The sequence below is a fragment of the Primulina tabacum genome, chromosome 14 (assembly GCF_025594145.1).
Source record: "Primulina tabacum isolate GXHZ01 chromosome 14, ASM2559414v2, whole genome shotgun sequence".
Lineage (NCBI taxonomy): Eukaryota > Viridiplantae > Streptophyta > Magnoliopsida > Lamiales > Gesneriaceae > Primulina > Primulina tabacum.
In genome coordinates, this window is record NC_134563.1 from 12,283,097 (window position 1) to 12,296,828 (window position 13,732).

Below are 13,732 nucleotides of genomic sequence, written 5' to 3' on the forward strand. Positions count from 1 at the left end.
CACCTTGCAACAAATATCTTTAAAGAAGAAGCATAATCTTATGATGGCATATCTAACATGTTTTGGTAACGCATCATGTATGAGTATTGGAAGGAAATGCTGCATTAGAAATGACAATCATGAGATTTCAAGCCAATAAATTTCAACTCAGACAAGGACACAAGATTTTTCAGGTTCGATGAAAAACCTTTTGGGACTTTTATATCCGTTATCGACTGACAAACTTGTAACATTTCTTTTTTTGTGAATGAGGATGCAGCAGAAGGAAGATATGTTCTTTTTTCACCAAATTTAGGTGCCAATTCAGGCCTAACTCCCATTTGAACCATGTCCAACCCAGCTGCCACAATGCCCTTGGTTTTTCCTTTAACATTCATCAAAGTATTAATGAGAGATTCGAAGAAATTTTTCTCTATGTGCATCACATCGAGACAATGCCTAACATGCAGGTGTTTCCAATAAGGAAGATTGAAAAAAAATTGATTTCTTTTTCCAACATTTTCTGAAATCTGTTGATCCAAAATATTTTTCTTCTTTACTATCTTCCAAATTATTGTCCTTTGCATACATTCTTTTTCTTTTTACCTTTCACACTAATCTTCTTTCCGAAAACACACCTTATGTCAGAAAGCTTGTCAAACAAAGCAACCCCAGATAATGGTGTGGATGATTCTCCATGTTCTTCCATACCATCGAACTCTTTCATTTGCCTCTGATATGGATGAAACCGTGGTAGGAATCGTCTATGACCAACAAATGACATTTCTTCCCATTTTCCAAATTCTTTGCACAAGTATCTTCTTTGCATACTGGTCATGCATAATAACCATGTGTAGTACATCCACTAAGGTTACCATAGGCTGGAAAGTCATTGATGGTCCATAATAAGACTGCTTTAAAAGTGAAAAATTGTCTTCGATAAGCATCATAGACACCATCAACTCCATCCCACAATCGTTGCAAATCTTCAACTAACATATCAAGATAGACATCCATATCGTTTCCTGGCTGTTTAGACCCTGAAATGAGCATAGTTAGCATGATTAATTTTCTCTTTATACACATGTTTGGAGGCAGATTATAGGTGACCAACATAATTGGCCAGCAAATGTACCGACTACTAAGGTTGCTATAAGGATTAATGCCATCAGCTGCAAGTGCCAGGCGAAGATTTCTTGGTTCACTTTCAAAGTCAGGCCACATATGATCCACCAACTTCCAAGATGGTGAATCAGCTGGATGACGTAACTGACCAGGAACTCCTGTGGTTTCTGCATGCCATGTTAAATTTTTAGAGGTATGTAGAGATTTAAACATGCGCTTAAATCTTGGTATGGGAGGGAAATACCACAACACCTTTGCAGGAACACCTTTCTTATCAACGTTCTTCTTGGTTAGCTTCCACCGTGACAAGCCACATTTAGGGCAGTTTACGCAGTCTTTATATTGCTTCCTATAAAGAATGCAATCATTGGAACAAGCATGAATCTTTTCATGACTCAACGCCAAACAACTCAATGTCTTTTTTACAACATACATTTTGGTTGGTAGGTTGTGATTATCTGGTATCATATCCCCAAAATCCATTAGTAGATCGGAAAATAGAGTGTCACTCATCCCATGCTTTGCTTTGGTGTTGTAGAGTTTCACAATTGCACTCAACTTTGTGTAACGCTTACATCCATTATACAAAGGTTTCTCTGCTTCCTCCAAAAATTCCATAAACACTTCTGGATTTTCTGTATAGCTATCATATGCTGCCTCACACATATTAGTGGTTTCAAAGTGTCCGTGATAGTTACCAATTGGCTCCTTGTTCGTGCTCCAATTTACTTTGTCACTTTCAGCATACTCACCGTGCCAAATCCAATTCACATAATTTTGACTAAAACCATGGAAATAAAGATGCTCTCGAATGGACTTAGCTGGTCTTTTTTTAAGATTTTTACATTTGCAACAAGGACAATGAATTAAATTGGGGTCAATATGGGGATTCTCTAAACAACCTCTGATAAACAGTTCCATACCCTCCTCGTACTGTTTTGACCTTCTATCCGAGTGAATCCAAGATATATCCATTTCAATACAGCAAAATACAAGAAATATATAACAATAAATTTGATCTAAACCTGAAAATATTACATTTAATAATGTCATTTTCAATTTAATTTGTTGAACGCAAAAAAAAAAAAAAAAACAAAAGAAGACTACCTATTGATGAAAATAAAGCAACATTGGTAAGTAGACAGTTTAATCAAGAAAATTAGTACAGAAAAAATGGATATCTCTTCATAGCACGATTGGAAAAGCCTCAACACACAGATGCATATAAGTTAGAAAAACAAAAAAATTCGACGGAGACAACTGACTAACAAACACCGTCATGTCCTGTCCTCAACACACAGTTCATATAAGTTAGAAAAACCGAAAATTAGACAATGCCTAACAAGAAGGGGACAACAAATATTTTAGACAATGCCGAAAATTAGGAACCCAAAGATGGACAACCAAGGAGACAACAAGAAATTAACCAATTATCGTTCCAATCAATACCATACCTCGGGAAACTAGTGACGGACTAACACACGTAAAGCTATATCGTTCCAGTCAAAATGGAGAAGAAACAAAGGCGCAGGGGACGGCGGTTGTGTATCTCAGTCGCTTCTTCCGTCTCAGTGCTTTGAACAGTGGTGGTGGTGGTGGTGGTGTTTTGCTTCCCTCTCGATGAGTGGAACGGCGGTGGTGTTGTGTTGGTGGTTCGAAGCGAACGGCGGTGAGTGGAACGGCGGTGGTGTTGGTGGTTCGAAGCGAATGGCGGTGGTGTTAGGGTTAATTTTGAAGGAAAATGTGGATCGATCGAATGAGCTCGTCTCTGAAGGATAAATGATATAATCGATATTAAATAATTAATTAAACTTATCGGTTCATCTTTTTACTTCAGTATGAAATTATTTTCCTTATTTTTTACTGCATCAACATTGATATGCCGAAGTAAAATATAATAAAAAAATACAGTGAAGCCCGTGTTTTTAAACATCCGAAGTAAAATATATTATTTTACTTCGCTTGTGTTATTACTGCAGTTATTGGTAATGTATTACTTCGTACTTTATTATTGCCAAAGTAACGCCTGCCGAAGTAAAATCCGATTTTTCTACTAGTGGATAGTGCTATCAAATTTGAGGTTCCAACTCTTTGACGCCTGCTTGAGACCATATATTGATCTCTGAAGTTTGCATACCTTATGCTCACTTCCTACTGATGTGTATCCCTCAGGTTGAGGCATATAAATTTCTTCTTTTATGTCTCCATTGAGGATTGCAGTCTTTACATCTATTTGACATATCTCATAGTCATACCATGTTGCTATGGATAGTAGTATGTAACGTACCATACTTTTAAATTACTTGAAATTTGTGGAAATATAAATTTTTTTTTAAATACTAAATGAACTTTCAATTTTCGTTCATAAATCAATTGCTCATCCAAAAATATTTGCATTAAAAGAGATAACCAATAAAATTTGCTAACGAAAAATACTTGTAAAACATTGTAAACAAAACGTGAAATCAGAGTAGTTGAAACTTTGCATAAAAACTTAAAACATGCGCGGCCCTCGGGTTTAGCCTCTCGCTCTGTCCAAACCGGCTCACAGGTCCCCACCTCTCGTCTCCTCAAAGTCATCCTCACCTTCATCGATCAAGTCTAATGAGTCTAAAGACTCAACATGTATAAACTGGAAGTAACGAGTACTACGTAATAATATCACATGCAGCTTTAAAATAGAACGTACATACAGGAACTTGAACTTGCATAAATAGGATTGAGCATACGTACGTACATACATAGACGTTCCATCAACATAAAACTTTTCTTAAACATTCTTACATCATACATACTTGAACATTGTAAGGCCCGAGAAATTTATCATGTTAGTCAAAAATGATTTGACGATAATTATTATAATGTATTCATAATTGAGAGGTGTTTATAGACGGAACGGATCAGACCGGGAGAGCCGAAAGAAGATTTGACATTTTGTGTGAGGAATAGTCCTCGCGCATATGCGCGACGTGGACAGGCGCACATGCACGAGGTAGGCAAAACATTGCGCGCACATGCGCGACTTGAAGGCGCGCACATGCGCGGGATGTCCAGAACGTTGGGCGCATATGCGCCGAGATAGTACGCGCGTATGCGCGAGAGCCATTATGAAGACACGCGCGGAGACTTAGTGTCTCGCGCATATGCGCGAGACGTGTTATTGAAAGAAGCAAGCCACGTTTCTTAGAATGCATGAGGTGTATATATATATATATACAAGCATTCATCCGTAGGAAATAAAACGAATTGAGAGAAAAGGGTTAAGTTTTGTTCGACGTAGAAGATTTGTGATTTACGAGAAATCCGTCCGTCAGACTTTGAATCCGACTTCAGTACTTTGTTCCTATCAACGCAGGCTACAACTGGACGTAAGTTTTGTTACGTTTAGACATGATTTGAAATTATGATATTGTCAAAATTTTATAGGAATCATATATGGTGTTTCTGATACAGTAGACATCGTATAATTGAAGTCAGATTGAAGAATAGATTGTTTATGCAATTGTTATGATTTTCGGAGTGATTTGATTGAAATTCGATATCAAAGTTGTGTTGTTACTAATTTGAGTGTACGGATATTGAGATTATGAATTGTACTGATACTGATTATGAATTCTTATATGATATCTGTGATGTTGAAATTGACGGGGTTATCGAGATTGTGTTGTTAGGCCGTCGAAACATCAGTTGATTTATATTGATCAGATTCGGTAATGATGAGATTGTACTGTTATGTCGTTGACATTAATTAGATTGTGTTTTGATTTGAGTATTGATCAGAATTTGTTTTGGAACTGAGTTGTATACTGATATTGTATCAATACGATTGTCATTGCCAGATTGGGTATGGACAGATTGGAATACGAGACTTCGTCTTCATCAGACCGAGAAGAGAAAGGTATAAATCGATGTTAACTGGCAGATCGACTTGAGTTAGATTCTACTCAAGTTTCCCTAAATCACATACTTGTATGGTATTGGTAGATACGCCAAGGCACTGGACGTTTGGTATACTGATACGTATGTATACTAATATTGTATCTATACTGATTACGTTTGTTTTATTGAATCAGAAAGTGGAGAGTATATAACTATTAAGTGAGAGTCACTGACAGAGGGGTTAGATTTTGACAGTATAGTCACTGACCCATTGCACATTGTCAGAATAGGCTTAGTCTTGGTAGATACGCCAAGGCACTGGACGTTTGGTATATCGATATGCTTAAGATACAGACATCGTTCTTATTGTAGATTATTCGATATAGACTAGACCAAAGTCCAGAAATAAGAACGTACCGCCACCGCGACTGGTAGTAGTAGGTGGGAGACTTGTTACGTTCTTATTCACCGGGATCCCTAGATTAGAATGAGAGATGACTCGAGCCTTTGATGTTGAGTCAAGAACTTAATTTACAGATCTGTATTGATTATGTTTCGTGGATTACGATTCATGTTTTATTTACAGTTTGATATCGATTCACATTGTCAGATTATGATACATGTAGTGATATATGTTTCATGCTTTACTACAAGACTGCATGTATACATTGTTTATACTGGGATTTATTCTCAACGGAGTATCCGGCTGTTGTCTTGTTTTGTATGTGTGCATGACAACAAGTGGGACAGGATCGGGGTCAAGAAGATGATGAGAGAAGACGAGTTTAGAGTGGTGATTCCGGACTTATTGTAGACTTGGTTTAATATTTGAAATCTAGTAGTTGAACCATAGACTAGTGTGAATGCTTATTGTACAGGATTGTACTTTTATACTGATATGTATATTAATTAAATTTCATTACGTTACGCACTTGCAGTGTAAAAAGAAAAATTTTTAGACCCTGTTTATCTTAATAGGTAATTAAATCCCAAAGATGATTAAGAAGATGATTAGCGTCCGGGTCCCCAAAACACGTGGTATCAGAGCGATAGATCCTTTAGACTGAGATAGAAGAGAATGAGCGGGGTAGATTGAGTTTTCTTTCCTTGCATGTGATTGCTAGCTTGGGATTTATTTTAATGTTGACTTACATTATGTATGCTAGCAAATGTGAGGCCCAATAACAATAAGTAGGCCCAGCCCATTTCATTTAATAACAAATACCCAAACCCAATTGATAGAAGAATCAGATCGTTCATTTCCAGAAACATTTCCCCAGCCTTGCTCGTCGCCTTTTTTCTGTTTTCTGCCGTCTTCGCGCAGCGCTGCCAGCGGCCGAAAAATTTAGTGAAGCGGTTAGCACTCTTCTTCCTCCTTTCTATTAGAGTATTTCCTACCATGAATCGGAAGTTATCGAGTTTGATTTGGCTTGATTTCCAGCAGCAGTGCGCGTAGCTTCGATTCGGTTTAGGTAAGCTTTTGGCTTTGAATTTTGATTATTCTTGGTGTATTAGTTTATAAAAGTGAAGAATTTAGCTTTTCCCCTAATTTCTAGCTAGGTTTCCGGCATGAACAATATTTCCGGCGATTTGTTCTGGCGAGCCCCCTTTGTGAAATTTCAGTTGTGCATTCTATCCTCGAGTATTGAGGTATTAAGCTTGAATTCCAGATTTTGAAGGGGTTTTATAAGCCGTCGGGAATTTGATTTTTAACCGAGCCGATTTAATTTGTTTTAGTAGGTTAGAATGCATTATATTGAAGTGTATAGCGGATTTATATTGTAGGTTATATCGTTGGACGAGTTCATCCGATATTCCTTAAGATTTTCTGTGGTATTGTAAGTTGCAATTGAGGTACGTTCAAACCTATATCATTGTGAAGCTTATATTGGCGTGTAAGAATATTCGGTAAATGTTGTTTGCTATTATGTGCATTGAATGTTTATTTTGTTGCATTCATGCATAAAGTGTATTGGCATAACATATTGAGCCTTGACTCCTTTGACGGCTATTTATGTTGATTCTGTTGAGATATTGAGTCATCAGAGGGACGAGTGGGTTAGGATTAGCCACATTCTCAGATGACATCTAGGGACGAGCGACTTAGCTACTCGCATTCCCGATGCTACGTGCATGGACGAGCGGCGACTGTTTCTGTTGACGATGCTATTCGTTTGGACTCCATTTGGTATCCGTTATTCCATTGTTACCATTCATGCATCGCATGTCATTGCATTTACTTGATATTATTACATGTCCTTTATTTACGTCGTGATTTTACTGGTTTGTCGTACTGGGGTCCGACCCCTGTTTTCTTTTGATATTGTGGTTGTTTTGATGACATAGCAGGTCATTCCAGGGGTTTTGACGCGTCTGGTGGAGCGTCAGCGAGTGGTACCCAGTAGTCAGTCGGTTGGTGTCAGAGTTCCCAGATATTTATATATATTATGCTGGTTTGATACATTTGCCAGGGAGATGCCCTGTGTAGCTATATGGTTATGTTTTAATGTTGTTTGGATTTTATTTGTGGTATGTTGTGTCTAGTCCTGGCCACTGCGGCTGTAGGATGTTGGTGTGGTTGATTGTGAACTTGGTATTATTTTCGAGCGTATATTGTTGTTGTTGTGTTTTGAAATTTTTGGGATGTCCTACTTACGGGGAGGTCATGCCGAAATTTCTGTAGGCCCTAATGAACATTTTGAACTCATTTTCGCTGTTTACACCATTTAATCCTTGTTGTGTGGTAATTAAATATTAACTAAGTGCACGAGCCCTGACAGTTTGGTATCAGAGTGTAACTGGGATACGCTCGAATTAGAGTCTAGGATACTGGAGTTTAGACACAAATAAAATGATTGTGCATGTGTTTGATTATTTGCTCTTACTTGTTTCTATGTTTTGACTTAATTGTATCATCATGACTAGAGCGTATAGTTGATTAAGTTGTCATTTAATTTAAAATTTCCTATTAGTTTAAGTTTATGCTCTTGTAATCAACCGATTATTTTTTTTCTACCTGTGGATTAAATACTTGTGTCATGTAGATGGCATCTGGTCGTAAAGGTAGAAAAGGAAAGGAAGTTGTTCAGGAATCTGAAGCTCCTAATGTGAGAGGACTTAACAAGACTGATTGGGGAAGACGAGGTCGTCGTCCTCGTGGTGAAGCACGAAATGCTAACATTGAGCATGAAGTGGATCAGTTGACTAGAGGAATGGGTGAAATGGAACTTGTGATATCCCGATTTCAGAACATGCGTCCTCCTCGATTCTTTGGGAATTAAGATGGTGAGAAAGCTATAGCATGGCTAAAAAGTATGAAGCGATTGTTCAATATGTTGGAGTACACCCCTGAATTGCAGCTTAAGTTGGCTATTTGTCAATTAAAAGACCGAGCTCATTATTGGTGGGAAGGTATGAAGAAAGATATTTCTCATTTTGTGGCTAAATGCTTAGCGTGTCAACAAGTTAAAGCCGAGAGAATGAGACCTGGTGGAATGTTACATAGTCTTGAAGTGCCGCAGTGGAACTGAGAGCACATTGCAATGGATTTTGTGACACATTTGCCTCGTTCTAATCGTGGTTGTGATGCGATTTGGGTTATTGTTGATAGATTGTCTAAATCAGCTCATTTTATCCCGTATGATCGTACTTGCACTTATATGAAAATGGCGAAATTGTACATTGATCATATAGTGAGATTGCATGGTGTGCCAGTAACCATAGTATCTGATCGTGATCCAAGGTTTTCTTCGAAGTTTTGGGGAAGTTTGCAATCAGCTTTGGGTTCAAAGTTGGCTATGAGCACTGCCTATCACCCGCAGACAGATGGTCAGTCAGAAAGAACCATCCAGACTCTAGAGGATATGTTACGAGCAGTAGTGATGGATTTCAAAGGTAGTTGGCAAGAATCATTGTCTTTGGTTGAATTCTCTTACAATAATAGTTTTCAGGCAACAACCGGTATGGCACCATTTGAAGCTTTGTATGGAAGAAAGTGCAGATCGCCGATATGTTGGGAAGATGTAGGAGAAAGACGGATGTCAAAACCAGAATTTATTCAAGAAATGAAAGATAAAGTTGAATTGATCAGGAAAAGGATGAAAGCTGCCCAGGATCGTCAAGCCAGTTATGCTAATAAAAGGCGTAGACCTTTAGAGTTCCAAGTGGGCGATTATGTTTTCTTGAAAGTATCACCATTTCGGGGTACCATGAGATTTGCACATAAAGGGAAGTTAGCTCCGCGTTATATTGGTCCGTATATGATTGTTGAAAGGATTGGCACATTGGCGTATCGTTTGGATTTGCCGCAGAGTTTGCCTTTGATACATAATGTGTTTCATGTATCTATGTTGCGGAAGTATGAGCCAGATCTGTCTCATATCTTGAATGTCGAGGATGTGGAGTTGGACAGTTCCCTTAGCTATGTTGAACATCCAGTGCAAATTTTGGACCGTAAGGAAAGATAGCTCAGGAGCAAGACAATTCCATTGGTTTTGGTACAATGGAGTAGACATGGAAGAGAAAAATATACATGGGAATTAGAGGCAAAGATGCGACAAGAATGGCCTCATTTGTTTGAGAATGTAATGAATTACGCGATGTATTCTAAATTTCCTATGTATTATCAGATGTAATGTTGTGGATATCAGTGTTGTGTTTGTTAGATTTCGAGGACGAAATCTTTTATTAGTAGGGGAGAATGTGAGGCCCAATAACAATAAGTAGGCCCAGCCCGTTTCATTTAATAACAAATACCCAAACCCAATTGATAGAAGAATCAGATCGTTCATTTCCAGAAACTTTTCCCCAGCCTTGCTCGTCTCCTTCTTTCTGTTTTCTGCCGTCTTCGCGCAGCGCTGCCAGCGGCCGAAAAATTTAGTGCAGCGGTTAGCACTCTTCTTCCTCCTTTCTATTAGAGTATTTCCTAGCATGAATCGAAAGTTATCGAGTTCGATTTGGCTTGATTTCCAGCAGCAGTGCGCGTAGCTTCGATTCGGTTTAGGTAAGCTTTTGGCTTTGAATTTTGATTGTTCTTGGTGTATTAGTTTAAAAAAGTATAGAATTGAGCTTTTCCCCTAATTTCCAGCTAGGTTTCCGGCGTGAACAGTATTTCCGGCGACTAGTTCCGGCGAGCCCCCTTTGCGAAATTTCAGTTGTGCATTCTATCCTCGAGTATTGAGGTATTAAGCTTGAATTCCAGATTTTGAAGGGGTTTTATAAGCTGTCCGGAATTCGATTTTTAACCGAGCCGATTTAATTTGTTTTAGTCGGTTAGAATGCATTATATTGAAGTGAATAGCGGATTTATATTGTAGGTTATATCGTTGGACGAGTTCATCCGATATTCCTTAAGATTTTCTGTGGTATTGTAAGTTGCAATTGAGGTACGTTCAAACCTATATCATTATGACGCTTATATTGGCGTTTAAGAATATTCGGTGAATGTTGTTTGCTATTATTTGCATTGAATGTTTATTTTGTTGCATTTATGCATAAATTGTATTGGCATAACATATTGAGCATTGACTCCTTTGACGGCTATTTATGTTGATTCTGTTGAGATATTGAATCATCAGAGGGACGAGTGGGTTAGGATTAGCCACATTCCCAGATGACAGCTAGGGACGAGCGACTTAGCTACTCGCATTCCCGATGCTACGTGCATGGACGAGCGACGATTTGATGCTGCATTCCTGGCACGGGTGGCCACTGTTTCTGTTGACGATGCTATTCATTTGGACTCCATTTGGTATCCGTTATTCCATTGTTACCATTCATGCATCGCATGTCATTGCATTTACTTGATATTATTACATGTCCTTTATTTACGTCGTGATTTTACTGGTTTGTCGTACTGGGGTCCGACCCCTGTTTTCTTTTGATATTGTGGTTGTTTTGATGACATAGCAGGTCATTCCAGGGGCTTTGACGCGTCTGGTGGAGCGTCAGCGAGTGGTATCCAGTAGTCAGTCGGTTGGTGTCAGAGTTCCCAGATATTTATATATATATTATGCTGGTTTGATACATTTGCCAGGGAGATGCCCTGTGTAGCTGTATGGTTATGTTTTAATGTTGTTTGGATTTTATTTGTGGTATGTTGTGTCTAGTCCTGGCCAGTGCGGCTGTAGGATGTTGGTGTGCTTGATTGTGAACTTGGTATTATTTTCGAGCGTATATTGTTGTTGTTGTGTTTTGAAATTTTTGGGATGTCCTACTTACAGGGAGGTCATGCCGAAATTTCTGTAGGCCCTAATGAACATTTTAAACTCGTTTTCGCTGTTTACATCATTTAATCCTTGTTGTGTGGTAATTAAATATTAACTAAGTGCACGGGCCCTGACAAGCATGATACTATGATTTACTGCTTTGAAATACATGTTTACCTGATTATCCGATTTGAGTTGTTATTATGTATTATTGAGTATGAATCAGATCTGATTCATGATCAGTAGTAAGATGATCCGAGAAAGAATGGAATAGGTTTGTAGTATTTGGGTTACTAATGGTTTTGGTAATCAGATATACCTCCTAGAAAAATTCCAGAACGGGGCAGTACTTCGGTTGAACAGATAGATATATCAGAAACTTCGATGGAAATACAGTTGAAGAGGTTTCAGTCGTTTCAACCGTCGATTTTGAGGGATACTGAGATGTCTGAAGAGTGTAAGAATTGGTTAGATGACATAGAAATATTGTTTGATTTACTTGATTATCCAGATGAATAGAGAATTAAATTGGTGCCCAACCAGTTACGAGAGGCCGCCAGGAGTTGGTGGATTACAATCAAAGGAATATTAGAAGAACGTGGTACTGGGATCACGTGGGAAGTCTTTAAAGCTGAATTCCATCGAAGATTTTTCTCAGTTTTGTACCGAGAAGACAAAAGAGCATATTTTGAGAATTTGAAACAAGGCCAACTGAATATTGAAGAATATGTTGCTAAATTCTCTACTTTACCGCGTTTTGTTCTTCATATAGCTGGGAATGATGAAGCTGTAGCTGATCAGTTCATCAAATGATTAAATTCGGAGATAATTGCATTGATAAATATGGAGCGACCTTACCATTTTGCTGATACTTTGAGTAGGGCAAAGAGAGCTGAGGTGAGTCTGATTCGACAACGAGAAAGGTTGGATGTGATTCAACTTCAGACACAGCAACTCCCTCTCAGATTTGATAGTGGCAGTACGAGTGGGAAGCAAGATTTGCTGAAAGCTCGAAAGAAGCAGTTTAACAAGTTAGGAAGTGGTTCATCTAGCTCCAGTGGTTCTAGCCCGAGTTATACTGGAGTTTATTGCAGAACTTGCGGAGGAAGACATCCCACAGAGCAATGCCAGGGAGTGACTGGTAACTGTCGTATCTGCCGACAGCCTGGACACTTTGCTCGAGTTTCTCCACAGAGAGGTTCCCAAAGATTTCAAGGAGCAGAATCATCTGGTTGAAGTGACCAAGGAACAGACCCAAGAGGCACTTGATGATATAGTGGCAGATTTCTTCCAGGAGAATATAAGATTCAGACCAGATAGGGCTGATGAGTAGAAATTCCACGGTAAGGATTCTAGATCTAGAATTCCTTTGATATCTGTATTGTTTATGATTCGATTGATACAGAAAGGAGCAGATGGTATCCTTATGTATTCAGTAGACATGCTGAAATCGAGCCTAGTATTGGCAGATTTGCCAAGTGATGTACGAGTTGGTTGACGTCTTCCTAGATAAGATTTTGGATTTGCTTTATATCAGGAAGATAGATTTCAGAATTGAATTGATACCAGGTACTGTTTGTGTTTTAAAATTCAGTACAGAATGATATTGAATGTACAGAATGTCACTGCATGAAGTGAAAGAATTGAAATATCGGTAGAAGAATACTGACCAAGAGTTACATCTGATTTAGTGCTTCTCTTGAAAATATTCAGTTCTGTCTATAGATTGTTAAATCCTGTGTTCAGAGGTATTCTAATGATTTATGCTCATTATATCTATGATATGTGGATATATTCGCAGCGTCTGATCGATTGAATCAAACAATTGAAGATTGTATTGAATACTCTGAGAATTTTGATTAATGTATACAGAAATTATTCAGATAAGAATCTTTCTTGAAACAGATTGTAGTCAGAATAAGCGATATCTGAAGTTAATATACCGATTGATTTTGACACAGTTGAGATTGTGATCAGTGACTGAGAACGATACCGATATCAGAAAGATAAGAAATTTCAGAAATGTCAGAAATTCATTTTGTCTGAGCTTAGCAGATTATCTTATCCGATGGTTGTTTTGAACTGCTTGAAAATTTTTAGCTTCTAGGTCAGTATTTGATACAGATTGTGTTGTTTGGGGGCATATTATATTTGCAGATGATATAGCAGTTGATCTGGGCAATGTGAAGATGTGATCAGTTAGTCCGAATTGACAGTATTGCCAGAAATTGTCGTTCTATGAGTTACTAGATCAGTATAGATTATTGATATTTCGAATCTGATTCGATAGTATCGTTGTTCTGAATCCGTATTTGATACAGATTATTATGGACCAGTAAGATTATATACAGTTCAAACTGAATCAGAGTTGAATTCGAGAATTACAGCAATTCAGAAATTTGATCAGAATGTTCAGAATTTGATTTTGATAGTCAGAACAGTGTCAATCAGAATACCAGGTAGGTAATATTTTGTTTTATATGATTAACTGACTTGTTTGTGCCAAATATTTCGAATCTGAAATGACAGATAGGGTCAGAAAC

At 38.1% G+C, this 13,732-nt stretch overlaps 1 protein-coding gene and 1 long non-coding RNA gene across 2 annotated transcripts; one reads left to right on the forward strand and one right to left on the reverse strand.

Annotated features, from left to right (window-relative positions):
- Positions 1-813: 813 nt before the first annotated feature.
- LOC142523793 (uncharacterized) lies at positions 814-2,079 on the reverse strand. Its single transcript, XM_075627524.1, has one exon. It carries the CDS (start codon positions 2,077-2,079, stop codon positions 814-816), a length of 1,266 nt encoding a protein of 421 aa, XP_075483639.1.
- Positions 2,080-9,954: 7,875 nt separating this feature from the next.
- Positions 9,955-11,292, forward strand: LOC142525383 (uncharacterized). Its single transcript, XR_012815061.1, has 3 exons — positions 9,955-9,985; positions 10,070-10,732; positions 10,894-11,292. It is a non-coding gene; the product is annotated as an uncharacterized LOC142525383 (long non-coding RNA).
- The last annotated feature ends 2,440 nt before the right edge of the window (positions 11,293-13,732 follow it).

Bases quoted from the DNA above. Each gene is read 5' to 3' on its own strand.
- LOC142523793 (XM_075627524.1), bottom strand. From the start codon at position 2,079: ATGGATATATCTTGGATTCACTCGGATAGAAGGTCAAAACAGTACGAG.